At 39.3% G+C, this 18137-nt stretch overlaps 2 protein-coding genes across 10 annotated transcripts in view; one reads left to right on the top strand and one right to left on the bottom strand.

Moving 5' to 3' along the window:
- Positions 1-642: 642 nt before the first annotated feature.
- Positions 643-15425, top strand: c12h6orf136 (chromosome 12 C6orf136 homolog). Of its 8 annotated transcripts, none has more exons than XM_053684581.1 (9): positions 643-746; positions 1422-1475; positions 2651-2858; positions 4122-4321; positions 7375-8019; positions 8130-8218; positions 8731-8931; positions 9897-9966; positions 12167-15425. In XM_053684581.1, exons 4-9 carry the CDS (start codon positions 4223-4225, stop codon positions 12308-12310), a joined length of 1248 nt encoding a protein of 415 aa, XP_053540556.1. In that variant the 5' UTR covers positions 643-746; positions 1422-1475; positions 2651-2858; positions 4122-4222; the 3' UTR covers positions 12311-15425. The 8 variants fall into 8 exon arrangements, with proteins under 8 accessions (XP_053540556.1, XP_017336802.1, XP_053540560.1 ...); XM_053684583.1 differs by lacking the exon at positions 643-746 and adding an exon at positions 999-1102; XM_053684582.1 differs by lacking the exon at positions 643-746 and adding an exon at positions 1002-1144.
- bag6l (BCL2 associated athanogene 6, like) overlaps positions 12501-18137 on the bottom strand; it is an 18168-nt gene continuing 12531 nt past the window's right edge. For both annotated transcript variants that reach the window (XM_017482419.3, XM_017482420.3), the window contains 3 exons: positions 18019-18126; positions 17598-17744; positions 12501-16755 (listed from right to left, as the gene is read on the bottom strand). In XM_017482419.3, coding sequence (XP_017337908.1) covers positions 16660-16755; positions 17598-17744; positions 18019-18126 — 351 coding nt within the window. In that variant the 3' untranslated portion in view covers positions 12501-16659. The remainder of the gene's footprint in view (positions 16756-17597; positions 17745-18018; positions 18127-18137) is intronic.

Below are 18137 nucleotides of genomic sequence, written 5' to 3'. Positions count from 1 at the left end.
TAGGTATGGCTGACTTTACCAGCTTTAGTTATGGCTGACTTTAGGGTATGGCCATGTTTACTTACGGCCTACTTCAGGGTATGGTCAGCTTTAGGTATGGCTGACTTTAGCGTATGACCAGCTTTAGTTATGGGTGACTTTAGAGTATGGCCATGTTTACTTATGGCCTACTGTATGGTATGGTCAGCTTTAGGTATGGCTGACTCTAGTGTATGGTCAAGTTTAGTTATGGCTGACATTAGGGTATGGCCCTCCTTGTTAATGGGTGATTTTAGAGTATGGCCACCTAGTTATGGACGACTATAGCCAATGTCAGGTCATGGCCAGGTATGGTTATAGCCAACTTTATTGAATGTCCAGCTGACTTTAGGTTGTAGCCAGTTTTGGCTATGGTCAGCTTTAATGAAGGGCAAGTTTTGGTTATGGGTGACTTTAAGTTATGGGCAGTTTTGGTTATGGGTGACTTTAAGGTATGCACAGCTTGAGTTATGGCTGACTTTAAGGTATAGGCAGCTTTAGGAATGGACTTCTTTAAGCTATGGGCGTCTTCAGGTACACAACTAAGAGGTATGTCTGACTATAGTCCATGCCCAAAATTAGGGAGCTCTAGATTAACCCAATAGAATGGTGCAGGAATGACGTCATTTTGTATGCCGAAACGACTTAGCGTTTTAGCCCCTCCGGTTCCATCGTCCTGAAGTCAGTGGGTTTTTTGAATGTGATTTTGGTTAAAAGCCTGAAATAAGGTATGTTGTGAACACAAACTCAAAATATTTTCATGGTTTTTTCTACGATATATACTACACCAGTAATACCCCCCTCATTATTTTTTGCTAAATGGGACTACAGACGTTGTCGGGGACATTAAACGTCATCACGCCGAACAGGAAAATAAAACTTTGCAGATAAACTGGTTCAGGTTTGCTGTGCACAATTCCCCCACATTCACAGAGTAAATCCGTGTTATGGAAAATGTTTTTAAATCAAGTTTGGAAAAGTAGTCGGAAGCTTGGGGATGGTGACGTTGAAGTTGAGCGACCGTGGTGTAGTTCGTTTCTAGCATACGGCTAGCGTTTTGTGTTCAGGCTTCAATCTTCATAAAGTTTGTATTCATTTGTGAAAATTATCTTTATGGACAAAACGTGTTAGTATTGTAAACTTCTTTTGGTCACAGAGCTTATTTATTTGTTTGTTTGTTTGTTTGTTTGTTTGTTTGTTTATTGATAATCCAAAAGCCTTTAGGAAAATCCTATTGGGTTTTTGCGATGCTTACTTCCGGGTTCCGGTACAAAATCCCTGTGCCAGTCAATTGAGTTTCAAGCTATATTGATTTCCCTCAATTTATATTTGTGTCATGTATTGTGGGCTATTTTATGTATATTCATGACATATAATCCCAATTCATTCCATTTCATTTCCAGGCTGTAACACCCGTCGTGGAAATTAGACAACACTCGCAGACTCGTCCTCTGGAGGTAAAAAAGGCTTATTACAGAAAGATGGTTAATACAGGATAGAATAATGAGAGCGCATGTTAAAAACCGTTGTACTAAACCACTACTATATATATATATATATATATATATATATATATATATATATATATATATATATATATATATATATATATGAAACTCAGAGCATGACATAATTCTGTGTACCGATAAGAAGCAGTTTGAGGCAGTTCAAACAGGCTTTGTTTTAGGATCTTGGACAGACAAACCTTGAACAGAACATGTTTGTGTCTCTGTAAGCAGATAAACATTCTGTACTGAACATGAACAAACTTATTACAAATAAAAAATGAGTAATTTCCCTCACATTTCCCCCATTTTACCATTACAAAATATGATAAATTAACAGAGAATTTTCACTGGAGATTATCATCATCATCACTACCGTGTCTGAGTCCTGTTTGAACGTAGGGACGTGGCCTTTTCTACCTTTAAACCTCAACCCATGTTATGAGATGCGCAAACAGCATAAACAATTAAAAAAAATTTTTTTTATAGAGAAACCAATACTTTATCGCAACTGTCATTCCCCCTTTTGACGCATGGTCCCTGCCTTCATATAATCTATAGGTTCAATAGAGCAAACCTTAAGAATGTAGAAGAGTTTACCTGTGAGGGTGAGTCCACATACAGCAATTTGGTAGGACTTACAGTTTTCTCTTCCCTTTCTAAACAAATAAAAATAATTTTTTTTTATCTCAGTAGAATTTACTTGTGTGTTAAATTTGCCAAATGTATCATGTACAGCTGATATGAGGGAATGAGTCAATGGGGCATGCCGCTTGATAATAACCCGCCACAAAAATACTGCACCTCTTGCGCTTCTTAATAAGTACTCTCTTTACTTATTTATTGCTTGAACCGGACTCTTTCTGTTAGCAAATATTTTTACCGTGATTATTTCTCTCTATATATAGCCGTCGGTGTATATCTTCGTTTTGAAGATATGATTTAAGAAACACCCATCTCTCTGCCGTCGCAGAGGCGAAGTACCTGGAACTTCTTATAAGAAATCGCTCCATGTAATACTTCTCTCAATGTAATATGTGCATTTCTTATATCATTAACTCCCTTCCATAGAGACAGCAATACACAATACAAAATTCTAATTCTAAATTCTTGATGATTCCTACCAGTCACTGGTAAGGCTGCATCAGTCTTTCGCTCTGCACAATAAAGGACAAACTGCCTACGCGTCAACACATACTTCAGGGTGAAACTTTTCTACGAGCATCCTCTGGTTTTGCTTGTTGTCCAGAAAAGCTGAAAAGACCCGCGCAGCCCACCCAGGGACGCCAAATTGTCGTGGAAATTAGACAACACTCACAGACTCGTCCTCTGAAGGTAAAAAGGTTTATTACAGGAAGATGGTTAATACAGGATAGAATAAAGTAGGATAGAATAATGAGAGCGCTCTGAAGCCCTTGTACTAAACCACTACTATATGTATGAAGCGCAGAACATGACACAATTCTGTGTACCAATAAGAAGCAGTTTGAGGCAGTTCAAACAGGCTTTGTTTTAGGATCTTTTGGACAGACAAACATGTTTGTGTCTCTGTAAGTAGATAAACATTCTGTACTGATAGTGACATGACATGGCCTTCTTAGGCGTTGTCCTCAGATGAACAAGAACAAACTTATTACACAGTGAAAATGAGTAATTTCCCTCACACACCGAATAATGTGGCAAAGTTTGAGGGGGTAAATGTAAAGTTCAATGACGTGAAGCTATGTTAGCAGCTTAGTTCGTAGATCATACTGTGGCAAAACTTAAGAAGAAAGATAGCATGCGTGTATTGACTGAGTGAGTACATTTTAAATGAATAAGTCATTGAATAAATTCAGCAGTTTGATAAAATATGGTTTGTTATTTATTTTTGTTTGGAAAGCGCGTTAACGCACGTCATATCCGTTAAAAAAAAAAACCGTCGCTAGTGATTCAGCGCCGCCCTTTCTAGAACAGAAGTTGACGCATGCGCAGTATTATTTCGGTGAAGGGCATTGGAAGAGATGTGACATTAGTGTAACGTTAACAACCGATTCAGGTGTTCCGGTATTTTTGCATCGTAAAGCCGTTCACTGCTTTTCGCCAAACATTTAACGTTTTCTCCTGATTCCGGAAGGACAGGTATGCGTTACAGTGCTGACTTGGAGAAAAGAGAAAAGCCGGGATAGTTAGCTGATGGAGTTAGAGTAATGTGACGATGCTAGCATTGCGGCTAACGCCTGATGGAGCTAACATTATCGCTTGTTAGTCTAACTTGAGTTTCAGTCAAGTTCAGGCAGGACCTAAACTGCTCTTATGTAGGAGTTAGGTTCAACTAACGTTCACACAGAAAGAGTTCTGTAATATAGTAATATTTTATTGTTGTTGTTGGATATAAAACTTGGTGCTGTCACTCAGCCAAGGACAGGTCACGTGACCTCTTATACGCGACAGTGCAGCACATTGTAAATAAAAGAAGATCCGTGTCGGATTTGAGAAACTCACGGGCTGTTTCTTGATTTGTATAAGCTCTGATTGCACTCTAATGTCTATAATGCTTGTTCTTTTCTGTAATTATACTGTATAAGTAAATAAGATCTTTTTTTTTTTTTTTTGCAGAGGTGCAGGGACGGAAAGCTACATCTGTTGCTGTGATTTGCTCCACTATGTCACTTTGCTGGTAATCTAATGCTGTGAGGATCCCGAGCAGCCTGTCCTGAATGGCTGTGTGCAGAGGGGGCGTCTCGGTTTGGGTAGGTTGCATCAGAAATCATGGCTGCTGGCAGCTGATAAAGAAGCGGAACTGGAACATATCGCAGGTGAGACGTATAGAAGTATCATACGATCATTCTTTTTTTTTTTTTTTTTTAAGGCATGATTGGATCAATCTGATATTGATTATCAGACACAGCACTGGCCTTAAGCATCCACTGATGCGTTTTATGCTGTAAAACACTTCTCATATTCAGTACGTTCACATGGACAACGATATTCCGATATTAACCCGATTAAGGCACTAAACAGAGATTATTGATGACTTTAATCCGACTAAAGTCATACTGGAAGTAAACACAAATCGAATTAAGATGTGTGGAGTATTCCTGTTTTAGTCGCATTATCGACGTGTATTACAGACATGTGCACACCTGAATCATATTATTAACATCATGTGGAAGTTTTCCCCGCATTTTGCGACAGGACACGTACACACATGGCAGAGCTCAACCGTTTGACGGCAGATAAGAGAGCACGGCTTCGTCCGAAACCGCGTACATACTTGCTATATAGTAGGTAAATAAATGCATGTATTTCAGCTTTTATATAGTAGGTAAGTTCGCAGTTTCGGACGCAGAACATGGCTTCAAGCAGTTGTCTATTTGCACCTATTGCATGACAAATAATTAACTTGAAGCTGCACTGAAACACCCAGAACTGTATACGGTACCATAACGAAGGCGAACTGTATGTTGATACATGAAATTCTGGATGGGACGGTGTGGCGTGGGGACGCAATGACGTGTGCCATTAATCGAGCTGTGTTCTATAACATGTAAAACGGGAACATGAAAGGAATATTCTAAAAGCGGCTCGTGTAAACACCTTAATCAGAATACTGTCTTATTCAGAATAAGGTCAATAATTAGATTACTGCTGTCCATGTAAACGTAGTCATTGACCGAGTGACACAGAGCTTTTGATGTTAACACATATTAACAACTTGGCTTAAAGTGTGCAATCATTACATCACGGGGTCTCATTTAGCAAAACCTGCGTAAAAACCAGTTATAATTCCATGCGCACTGGGATATTTGCATTTAGCACACATTCAGCTGTACGACGTTAATAAATCCCACATGTTTTAAATGACTCGTTTGTGCACTCTCACACACGTTTACATGATCAAACGTCTCCGTATCTCCATATAAGGTAAACGGCTTCCTTTTTAAAAGGAGGATGTGCGTGCAATTGCAGTCTATTGACCCAGTTACATTATAGAAAAATCTGAGGTGATCGCAGCAAATCGCACCCGTTGTTCTAGTCATTTCCACTGCCGCTTTTCGCAATGTAATGTATTGCAGTGTGAACGATATTAATGCGTGTAAGACACGACATTATTCGGCTCATTAGATCTCGTTAGATCAGCTGACTGAGAAATGCCTGGCCTGACTCTTAAGTTTTTTGTTGAAGTATTCTCATAGCTATACTAGATTCCCATCTTGTACTAGAAAGGACTTGAGGATCCTTTTGCAGCGTTTTCTCCAAAAGTGAGATGAGCTGCTGTGAGATATGACGAAATAAATGTAAATAAAATGAGCTGATCAGTCTCTGCAAAGATGTTCCTGTGGTCCTTAGAATCATCAAGGAAGGTGTCTTGGCAGTCAGTCTTTAAAAGTTCCATTTATGTGATTTTACTCTGCATTTCTGAGGTCCGAGTCACACGTCCGCACGTTGTTAACGTACATTCAGTTACTGTCAGTTATGACGAGGAGATGGGTGACATGGGAGCGCCTAGTGATCAGTTGAACTGCGATGACACTTTTTGACCACTAGGAGTTCCTGCATAACTTGAGCAATCACTCACTATGTGTAGAAATGTGTGTTTGCTAGGACTGTGTGATCTAATCGAATTTCCGATTTCAATTTCGGTTATGGCCTCCGATGATAACGAAAAGAAAATAATCGAGATAAAATGATTATTATGCCGCATTCCGTTTCTCCATGTTCTGGTTTTGTCTTTAAAAATCATGAGCCTTTTTTTCTTTACAACAGCGCGCTTTCGCCTCTCCCTAAAAGGCCAAACTCGTTCCCCGCCAGGCTGGGGTGTTTTTAGTTCACCTCGAGCCAAGATGATTGAAAGAGAGAGCCGTTGGTCGACAAGAAAGATAAAACCATTTCAGTCGTTTGGAAACTATTTGGTTTCAAGGAGTCCGATGTGGAAGGAAAATAACGAAATAACGTTTGGTATCATCGGAAAGCTAATTTCTTCTAGCGTCACTACACTTGGTGTAAAAATGGTCATTTCCTTTCTAGAGCTCACTAATAGTGAGAAACTACAGGCTGATCTAAACCAGGAGACACAATTTCATCGGCTAAGGAAGTTTAAAGTTCATTTCTGGCGATGTGATTTGCCGAAATGTGTCACGTGACGTGCTCCGCTAGCTTACAGGCGAGACATCAATACAGTAAAAAGTCATGCGGAAAACCTAGAAATTTCCTGCAAAAGCATAAAAAAAGACAAATATAAGTAAGGAAAGTACATGTAGCGGCATGGTGATCTAATAAATTTTTATTTTTACATTATTTATATATATATATATATATATATATATATATATATATATATATATATATATATATATATATATATATATATGTATGTATGTATGTATGTGTGTGTATGTATGTATGTATGTGTGTGTGTATATATATATATATATATATATATATATATATATATATGTATATGTGTGTGTGTGTGTGTGTATGTTGAATTATATTTAAGAAAATCCACTTTTAAGAATACAATAAAAAAGAAAAAAACAACAATTATTTATTTATTAATTTTTAAAAAATTCAATAAATTCACAATGTTTCCAAAGTATTGAGTAATCGTGTTTAATAATCGTGATCTCACTATTGACCAAAATAATTGTTAATAATTGATTATGATTTTTCGCCATAATCGAGCAGTGTATGCAATGTTTATGTACAAGACTACTCTCTGCAAAACAGGAACTTTGACACTCGGATACTAAGATTAGTCCAGATTAGTCTCCTTATTAGTATTGCAGCTCTTACATCATATAGTGAAAATGAAAAAAGTGCGATTGTATTTCAAATATCATTGAATTACAATTTTTAAAATTTGCAGGTGGTGTTAAATGCCCCCTGTAGATCACTGAGCACTGGATCATGGGCCTTGGCGCCACCAAACAGCCTACATTATCAGTCCGTCCAGAAACTGTCGCCACCTGATTCGTTCCATCATGCGTCCCAGCCACGAGAGCAAACTCCAGAAGAAGACTGGGAGGAGACCCTTCGCATGTGCGTCCTGCTCAAACCCAGGGAAGCAGTCGATCAGCATACACTGGTGGAGTTTCCCCTGTTCGGACAAATTAAGCCGAGCGAGCTCCTGGTACTTGGAGCCAACCGGCTTGCTGAATTTCCTTTCCCTTTAACCACTGTTGATGGAAGAAGAGAAGATGACATTAGCGTTATTGGGAAGTCAAGTACTGAGCCGGAACCGGCTCGGGAGCAGAGCTCGTTTCGGAGTTTGTTCGAGGCTGAAGGATGTCCCGCTCCGTTCATATCGGGATCGCGCTTTTACTGCTTTCACTGTCCTGGAACCGAGCCTGTACCTGAGGCTGGAGATGATCTGAGAATCGGACACGTCTTCTTCCCACGGTCTTTTAGCTCTCTCTGCAGTTCCGCCGAGAGCGTGGACAGGGGTTCCAGCGAGAAGCACGACGAGAACGAGGAGAAACTGGCGCTGATGCATGAAAAGCTCAGGATCGAGGTAAAATGATAAAAAAAAAAAAAAAAAAAAAAAAAACCTCTCGTGTTCCTGATGCTTTCTCGCGTCTGCTTGTGGACACAACTTTATCGTCTGTGTACGTTGCGTTACAGCTCCCAGGGTTTTTTCTGAAGAATCATGACTACGGCATGTATTCTAACAACGTGGAGTTCATCAATGACCTTCTCAACATGAAAACCAGGTATTCTATGGAATTCTTGAATCTGATTGGTCAGAAAGCGTTGATTCATATTTGGATAAACAGCAGCTCTGACAGGTTTGTATTAATATGTTATTATTTCTACAGTAAAGCATAGTAGTAGACGCTCCGCAGATTTAAAAAAAAAACGTTTGTAGTTGTTAATGTGGCGAGTTGTTCTGTGAGGAGAGGTTTATTTCGTATTTTTGGAAGGAGTCTCCGATGTCAGTAAGTTGTAGCTGTGAATGGATGACATCTCATTGTTTAATAGACAGAAATTGCTGTGGAATAAAACGCATCTCTTATTGGAAAATGGGGAAATTGAAACTCGAGGGTGGTAACAGTAACGGCGCTTCACTTCACACCACCCCGTCGTTGAATATTTTCCTATAACAGCAACGCCCTGTCATGTTTTATTTGTTATATTTGAATAAAACATGCCCTAATGTGCTGTGTGTGAATTTTATAACATGATCAGTTGATATTCGAACACTGCCGCTTTTGATTCTCCTTAGAGGCCGCGTGACGTATCAGCTGACCCTGGCGCTGTGGCGACTCCTGTGCCTGTGCTATTATGCAGATGCTCGGCTGGAGGTGCTGAAGCTGACCAAGCACCCAGAAGACGGCTCCATCAAAGCGCGCTGGAGGGTCAAGGGCTTGCCCTTTCACACTCTTCTCCTCCGCTTCTACAAGAAAGATAAAAGCCAGTTTTACAGGTAGGATATGGGTTACACACAGGGTGTGAGCTCATGACCTTATATTATATTTTAAAAAATGGTTAACAAATAACTTTCTCCAACTTCATGAAGACGAAACCGAAATAGTTGTTTCTGGTCCCTCAAGATTGAGAGTCGGTCTCATTAATGAGCTTCATCATCACTTCCCATCAGTTCCCTCCCAGGTTAGGAACCTTGGTATTTACCTTGACTTAACCAAGCAAATCAATTCAGTCAGTAAGAATTACGGATTATTTCTAAACTTAAAACATGTTTGTCTTTCCAAGATTTGGAGGACGTTATTCATGCTTTTATCACATCGTGTTTAGATTATTGTAATTCATTGCACTTGGGTCTTCCTCAGTCATCTCTTGCTCGTCTCCAGATGGTTCAGAATGCAGCTGCAAGGCTGTTGACCAAGGCAAAGAAATATGATCATGTGACCCCAATTTTAGCATGGCTCCATTGGCTCCCGGTCCATTTTAGGATTCAGTTTAAGATTCTGTAAAACTCTTAATGATCAAGCTCTTCAAGCTCACATCTCAAAGATCTTCTCACAGCACATTCATCCAGCAGATTTTTAAGATCTGATAGGTGTCTTCTGTATGTCAATCGATCCTGTTTAAAAACTAAAGGCGGATAGAGCTTTTTCAGTCGCTGCCCCTTGTTTGTGGAATCAATTTCCACTGGATATCTGCCTCGCACCTTCTCTTATAATTTTTGAACAAGAGGCTGAAAGCGTATCTCTTCTCCCAGGAGTTTTAATCTCATTTTTATTATTGTTTGTTGTCTGTCTCCATTTGGTTTTATTCTGTTTTCTATTGAACTTTTTCTTACTCTGTTCAGCACTTTGGTTAGCTTTGCTGTGTTTAAACGTGCTATATAAATAAAATTTACTTACTTACCTTTAGAAGTCGACTCTTTTTTTTTAACATCTGTTTGTTTTTTGTTTTTTTTTGCCACAGGACCTTCGATGCATTCTCTACCTTTTATCTGGGCTCTGACGGACTCATACACTGTCATAAAGTTGAAAAGGTAAAAGCCTTTGATCGTTTGCTCTTCATGCTCATCATGTTTTTCAGTCGTTAAAGGAGCGGTCCACAATTTTCCGACCAGACTCCTGTCTGCCGTAATTGTAGAGTATGTGCAGCCGCCATGTCTTTCTTATGTAATTCAGTTGGAAAAATTAAGCACTTTATTTATAAAGGGTTTTTTTTATTGATCAGAATTGATTATAAATAATAAATAAATAATATATAATAAATAATAATAAATAATATAAATAGTAACAGCACCTGTTGCAAATAGTGCAAACAATAGTTTTTAAATAAAGGATATTTAAATAAAGGATAAAAAATAAAAACCCTTCGTGAACCCTTCTTTCTCGACAGAGTAAACGAATACCATGGTGTTTTTTTTTTTTTGGTTTTTTTTTTTTTTTTTTTTTTCCCCTCGTGACATGAAATGCCAACGCGACTGAAGTCAACTTGAGTTCTTTCCCTGTTTATGGAGTGACGTCAAGTCAACATGGCTACACCTCAGAAATAAACAAAGTAAAACTTCTTACCTTTTTAAATGAGTTATACTGTGTATACAAGTGTTAGCGTTAGATTAATCAATGTAGACATATTCGTTTGTTAAATCTAAAACACTGAATACACGTGTCGCAGTTTGGGAAAGAGAATATACATCAGAGAGATATATATATAAAATGAGTTATCCGGCAGTGTCAGTTTTCCCACTTTGTCTGTCGAACGTGCCGAGGTTGAAAACCACGTAATTCCGACTGGAGAATTACCACTTAGGACGTAATGCAGCCCTATACTGTTCATCTGAATTTTCAAACCTGTACCAATTCCATATTTCTGAAGTGATATTTGAACCTTTTTTTTTTTTTTTTTTTTTTTTTGCTAGCCTTCTTGCTCAGCGAAGTCTGTTGCCTGTTTATCTTATTATTTTGGGGTTTAATCTAAATGCGCAGTGTTTGGGAGTAGCGCAGGTTGTTGGAGGCATTTACAAGGTTAAAAAAGGCTGTGTTTTTCCTTATTATTAGATGAAACTTTTAGTAGCGTTATATAGCGGATGTAATGAAAATGTACGTGTATAGATAGCTAGATAGACATACACGACCCATCAAACATTTGGAGACACTTTTGGACAAACCTTTTGATCTGAATGGGTGTGATTAATTGTTTGAAATCGGTGTTGTAGACAAAAATATAATCGTGCTGACGTATTCATTTCTTTCATTAGAAAACTAACATTTTACTTACAAAAAAATTTATTTATTTATCGGAGGGAAATATTCCGAAAAGCAGCCGATAAGAGTCCGGCGTAGGTGGGAACTCCTTTAATACTGTTTTAAAAAGCATCTCGTGGAAATTCCTCAAGAAATCGGTTGAGAAAGTGGCAAGAATACATTTCTGGAAATTCTAGGCAAAAAAGGGGTCTACTATGAAGATGATAAAATACTAAATTATTTTGATTTATTTTGGGTTTTTTTCATAATTCATAATTCCCATAGTTCCATTTGTGTTACTCCAGAGTTTTGATGACTTTTTTTATTATTCTAAAATGTGCAACAAAAATAAAAATCAAGAATGACCATTTCTAAATTTTTGAGCGGTAGTGTACATACATGCATGTAAAACGGAAATCGTGTTAAAACATTAATTCGAATTAACCAAATTAATCTTGAAAATCGTCCAGCACTAAATCCAGTCTGTACACATTGATGAAATTCATTCATGAAGATAATTGTTCAATGAAGCTCTGTAGAGTTTGTCCTTGTAGCAACGAGACTACTTTCTAAGAGAGAGGAATTTGGGTTTAGGCGTTACCGGTGAATAACTTGTGGTATCGTTGATGACTAAAACCACAATACCTCTGAGAAAGACTGATAAAACTCCAGCTTTTTAAGACTTTCTCAAGTCTGTGAGGTTAAAGCTTATAGTTATGTAGCGCTCTTAACATTGTCATAAAGCAGCTTTACAGAAATCCAGATTCACGTCTTAAGTGAACAAGCCAGAGGCGAGAGCGGCAGGAAAAACTCCCTGAGGCGACATGGGAAGGAAACCTACAGAGCAACCAGACTCAAAAGGGTTTTAAAACGGAATTGTCCAGATGAAATGTGTCTGAATTGCTTATCATTTTTAATGCAGCGCTAGCGGACTGAGTCATGGCTGTTCTGATGCTGACTGCTGGGTTATTCATTTATTTGTTTATTTTTGTGCAGGTAATGAAGGCTCAACCACCTGTACTGCCCAAAGTGCCATCGCTGCTAGCAGGGGCTCTGGTGGCTCTGGGGCTTCAAGAGGACCGGCCAGCCCTTAATCTTCTCCCAATGTTCCTCTCCTCCTTCAGACAGGCTCAAGATTAAAGAACGCTGCACGTACACGGCACGGCACTGCCCACAGATGTGCGCAGGTAGAGAGAGAACTGTAAGGTTTCTGTGGACGGTGAGAAGGACTAGAATCCATTCTCAAAGAGAAGAACGATATATACGGAGAAGTCAGATGTTCCTAATTCTGGATTACAAAAAAACAACCAGAAATGAACACGGTCCTCGAGTCCAATCGTTCCCTTAACTGTAGAATATTAAGTGATACTGTACCAAATGACATCCCAAAGTTGATGCAGGATTCGCTACAACATTTACTTCCATACTGCTTAAAATCTACCATGGACTAAAAGATCTTGAACGAAATAGTTTCTAAAACAAAAATAATAATAAATGAACAGAATCAGTGACCATAACAATAAAAAAAAATAAATAAAAGAAAAGCAAAAGATGCCCACCTGGGCCGTGTCATGAATACCGTTTACCTTTTAGGAAAACAACCGTCTTAAATACAGTCATGGAGATTTCTAGCAGGAGTTTGTCAAGAGTAGCGTGCATTTCAAACGCAGACCAATCACTTGGGGCTAAAAGGAGGTTCTGTGTCAAACTGTAAAGATTTACATGTAGATTTACATGCAACTGTTACAAGGTGGTTGTTGTGTGTGTTTTTTTTGTTTGTTTGTTTGTTTTTTTTGCACCTGCCTATTATGAGGAACTAGGAACTAGGTGGGTGGTAAGATGGAGGTGCAGTTACCCTCGGTGACCTCATGACATATTCCAAAAAATAAAATTAAAAAAAAAAAGAAAGTTTTGTTTTGATGCACAGTTAAAACAAGTCAGCACAGCTATGCTCGCTTAAGGCAGGGGATGAGAGGAGATCTTACTCGGTACACATAGTTGTTATAATCACCTGTTATACGTAAGCTGAAGTAGTGCTCGTCTTTCCTGTAACACGGAGCGTAAAGCACAGACCGGTGTAACGTTAGTGGAATGTTATCATTTATACCACAGCAACGCCGAATTCGTCATTTCTCAAGTCTTTAGAAATTCAGAACAGAGGACAACGCAGTTTGTGAAATGTAAAGTGATAAGTTGTTTCGCAGAAGTTCCGTGTCATTTAGTGCGACTGTAAACGGATAAAAAGTAAAAGGTTTGGCTCTGCAAGAAAAAAAAAAGTAAGCATGTGCAAATTGCTGTGGTTTAACAGGAATACAAGACTTCAGGACATGCTGTTAACAGTGTGGAAACGTTGTGTAATCACGCCACCCGCTCGCCGATCAGTTTCCTGTAACTGCACGTCATAAAGTGTGTTGTAGCGGTTATTAACACTGTACCGTGTTTCATATAGTTTATTCGCACTGCTAATTGAGCAATGTTGACGTAGTCCGTGAGTACAGCTCACCCCCCAGTGTGGATAAAAAGTGTCTCTCTGTAGCCTTTTGACTGTTTTAGGACAGAAATGAAATCAGGGATTAGCATAGTATCTTACTAGAATGGCATGGAAAATGCCTAGACATAAGATAAGAACTCACTGCATTGTAAAGGTGCATCTCAATAAACAACAACAAAAAGGCTTGAAATATTTCACTTACGTGTAATGAATCTAGAATATATAAAAGTTCCACTTGTTGAATTAAATTACGGGGGTGGGGTGGTGGGAAACGAACGTTTCCATGATATTCTAGTTTTCTGAGATGCACCTGTACACTCACTACTCCTTCCCTAGTTGGAGTCTTGTGCAGACGTTGGCAGTTTATCAGGTTCCATCGCTGTGGGTGCACACAGTAGGTGTCTAGTTATCGACTAGTGCACTTTTATCACACACAGGTCTTTTTAATTGTCTTCATGGCACTGGGGTTGTCTGGGCAGCTTTGGTAAGAGGATCCAGAAGTGTTTAAACTCGTGTCAGTATGGACTACCACTCAAATCATCAGCAGCAGTAGTCATAGGGTGGTCCCTTAAAAAAAAACAACAAACTGTATATATCTAATATGGTCTATACCTGTAAAGTGCACCTATATGGTGGGTTAACCTGATAAAATGGCAACGTAGACTGTGCACTCTTAAAGCACATAATCCCTCTCGCTTGTAAACTGCTTTTGCCTTTCCAGAAAATCAGTGACAGGCACATGAAGGACAGAAAAGGGGGTGTCCATAATTCTGAATGAAACACAGCCATGGCCTTGTACTGTATCTATTTGTTTTTTGCTTTCCTAATCAGTACCAAATGAGTGATACTGCACAGACCGATTCCAGATCTGTTGATTCATTTCCCGGCCGGTTTGCAAACCGATCTCCGAAGTATAGATAACACATGCACTATACGGCGAGGTCTGAACACCTGACCATCACACCCATATGTGCTTGTTGAACATCTCAGCTTAGATTTATTTTCCTTTTGCTGTTATAATAACCTCCGCTCTTCTGGGAAGGATTTCCACTAGATTTGGGGGGCGTGGCTGTGGGGATTTGTGTTCATTCAGCCACGAGAGCATTAGTGATAAGTGAAGAGGTCTGGGGGTGCAGTCGGTGTTACAGTTCGGTTGAGATCAGGGCTCTGTGCAGGACGCTCGAGTTCTTCCACTCCAAGCTTAACACACCATATCTTCGTGGAGCTCGCTTTGTGCACAGGAGCACTGTGATACTGGAACAGGTTTAGTTCCAGTGAAGGGAAATTGTAACGCTACAGCATACAAAGACATCTTATACAATTATGTGCTTCCAGTTTTGTGGAAGAACCACGAGTGTGTGTGATGGTCAGGTGTCCACATACTTTTGGCCACAGTGTTTCAGCTGAAGTAATTGAATAATACAGGTGGCGTGAGTAAAACTGTGTCGGATTGTCTTCTGTATAAATATGTGAATTTATTAGCCTGTGTTGCTTTACTGATCAGTGTTATGTTCAGAGCCAAGTTTGTGTTCTTTGACAAGATTTTGAAAACCATTGCAGATTCAAGTTCCAGGAGAAAAAAAAATGAAACTGCAATACACGTCCTACATTCTACAGCTTGCACTTTAAAATTTAGCTCAATGATCCCCCAAAAATCAACATGGAAACTGAATCTTTGGTCTGATGTTATATTTATTTATTTGCTGCCAATAACTCAAATTCTGGTGTGGATAATAAAGTGTACAGGCACTGTTTACCATTTCAGATCTGGTGGTTTTTTGTTGTCATCATGATCAAAACATAGGAAAGGCAGTTTTCTATTTAGTAGTGGTTTCTATCCATTCATTTTCTATACTGCTTATCCTACAGGGTCACGGGGAACCTGGAGCCTACCCCAGGGAGCATGGGGCACAAGGCGGGGTATACCCTGGATGGGATGCCAATCCATCACCGGGCACAATCACATACACATTCATAGACTTTTGGACATGCCAGTCAGCCTATCATGCATGTCTTTGGACTGGGCAAGCACGGGGAGAACATGCAAACTCCGCCCACACAGGGCCGGGCAGGAATCGGACCTTGTAGCTGTTTAGATGAGGGGAAATTCTAGCGTAAATAAACAAAAACAGCCACTTCTTTAGTTTTTCAAGAATAAAAATGAAAAACGGATTTTATTACATCATGAATCAGACACTGTAAAGTAAAGAAGTTTTTAAACACTGATTCCGTTACATGTAGATTAAAATGTTGAGTTTTGGGACGGATGCTGCTGTGGAACATCACGGTCACAATCGGTATGCATCTCGACAATTAAAACTGAGGACACTGATTGGCCGCTGGATTTAATTGGATGACTGGAATTACACACGACTGCTCTGCTATCGCTAAATACACATTCTGAGTGAACGGATTTATAACAGCCTGATGTGTTTGTTTATATTGAAAATTACAAATAGACCTACTTGGGTGAACGAGCCAGAATGTTTTTTTTTTAACATCATGTATACATGGTGTATGATAGCTGCTATTATTGCAACTATTAAAACAAGTCATTACAACAATGTTAATCTATTTTACAATACAAACAAAGCTTGATGCTACAAGTTGACTGGCATTGAGCCACTGATGGGCATTTCTAAGACCTCTACATGTATTAGATTAACTCTTCCTCTTCGTGAAGCCCTTGCCTTATTGGTGCCTCAATGCATGTATAAATCTTTTATACAGTTGTCACAAATGTGACCGATCCTCCAACGTTTCGGCACACTGAAGTCAGACGGACAGCAGAAATCCGTTAAAAGAAAACATCATTGTGAGACATCAGGTACAATAATAAATAGCCATCGATGGCTATTGCACGACGAGTGAAGATTATAAGTGTTCGGCCCCTTTCACAGAAGAATCCAGCTCCTCTATTGACTGACTACAGAGCGTATACTTAACTAATTCAGCTGAGCTTGAAATAATGTGCAAAAAAAAAAATTGAACGATGACATTAGGAGTCTTCAGAGAAAGCCTTGTGCGTGTTTGGGAAACGCTGAGAATTGTAGTCTGGATCCTCCTCGACTCTTTTCCTTAGGTCGCTCTTGATCTGAGAGAGAGGAAAACAAAATGGAGAACTACTCATGAATACAAAACTTCTCGTAGACGAATTAAATATGCAGCATCCAACTCTTGCGCTTTCTCACTGTTTTGTTTTTATGGTTTCTGAGAGTTGTTCATGAGTCCCTTGTTTGTCCTGAGCAGTTATAATACCCACTGTTCTTCAGAAAAATCCTGCATATTCTTTGCTTTTTCCAGCATCTCCTACATATTTGACCCCTTTCCAGCAGCAGCGGCTTTATGATGTCGAGATCCAACTGAGGGACACAACTATTACAAAAATGTGCAAACATTCTCTGATGCTCAAGAAGGCAACACAATACACTAATAGCAGGGGGGGGTGTAAACTTTTGAACAGCATGATCGGTGTAAATTGTTATGAAAACGTCAGGATCCTTGGTTGATGTGTGTAGTGCTGCAGGAGCCGAACTGATTGAGTGTTGCTGAACCGTAAAACATATAAACCATCAGGAAAGTGTGAGACTTTAACCAGACATACCGAGCAAAAAAAAACAAAAAACATTTCTTCGACACAGCGTTTTTCTCTCTCCGGTTACTGGACAGGAGAAAAAAGATGCTCGTAAACACTTTCTTAAAAGCTATCTATCAGCTTCTATCATTCATCTGTTAATTAACTACTAAACCTACATGTTCACTGAACAACTACAAATAGAAAACTAATCGTTAAAAAATAAATAAATACATTTTTAAAAAGCAATCTGCTTGTCCTGGGTGCCCGGGGCTCGTGATTGGTCCACCCGTCACTAAACGTACGCAGCCACGCGAAGAAGACGTCAAGCTAGTCTAGGTTGGTTGTTTTTTTTTGGTCACCTGTTGTGCGTAAGCATCTTGCAGCTCTGGTGTGTCCAGCTCCCCCTGCAGGTTGTCTGGTGTAGTGATGGGCCGTGCTCCTACTGCTCGGGCAGCGACAGTCACGGCCTCGGAGAGAGAAAGGTGCGGTCCATCACCCTGAGCAGTCTATCAATCAGACACAACACAGACTAGAATGAGTATAATACCTCTTGTGCTTCTGTAATGCGCTGCATACGAGAGATCATTTTCAGCAGCACTGTAAAACAAACAAAAAACTTACTTATTGATTTATTGTCATTAATGCACTCTGGCTACATGTAAGAAATCAGGGGGGGACCCGCCAAAATCTAAATATCTTGCTTTTATATTATATATGACAGCTGCTAAATATAAAAACAAAGCGTTTTGATGAATATATATTTTTTATATTAGCGTCTACCTTCCTCCTCTTAGCCGGCATTCCATGAAGATAAGCATCAGACAGCGGAGGCTGAGCTTTTATTTTCCTTTGGGACAGCATGTCATGCCTAATGATGGGCACCCACTCCTGACACACAC

The sequence above is a fragment of the Ictalurus punctatus genome, chromosome 12 (assembly GCF_001660625.3).
Source record: "Ictalurus punctatus breed USDA103 chromosome 12, Coco_2.0, whole genome shotgun sequence".
NCBI classification, from domain to species: domain Eukaryota; kingdom Metazoa; phylum Chordata; class Actinopteri; order Siluriformes; family Ictaluridae; genus Ictalurus; species Ictalurus punctatus.
The sequence above is the reverse complement of the archived record's forward strand: the minus strand, read 5'-3'. Positions and strand labels throughout refer to the sequence as shown.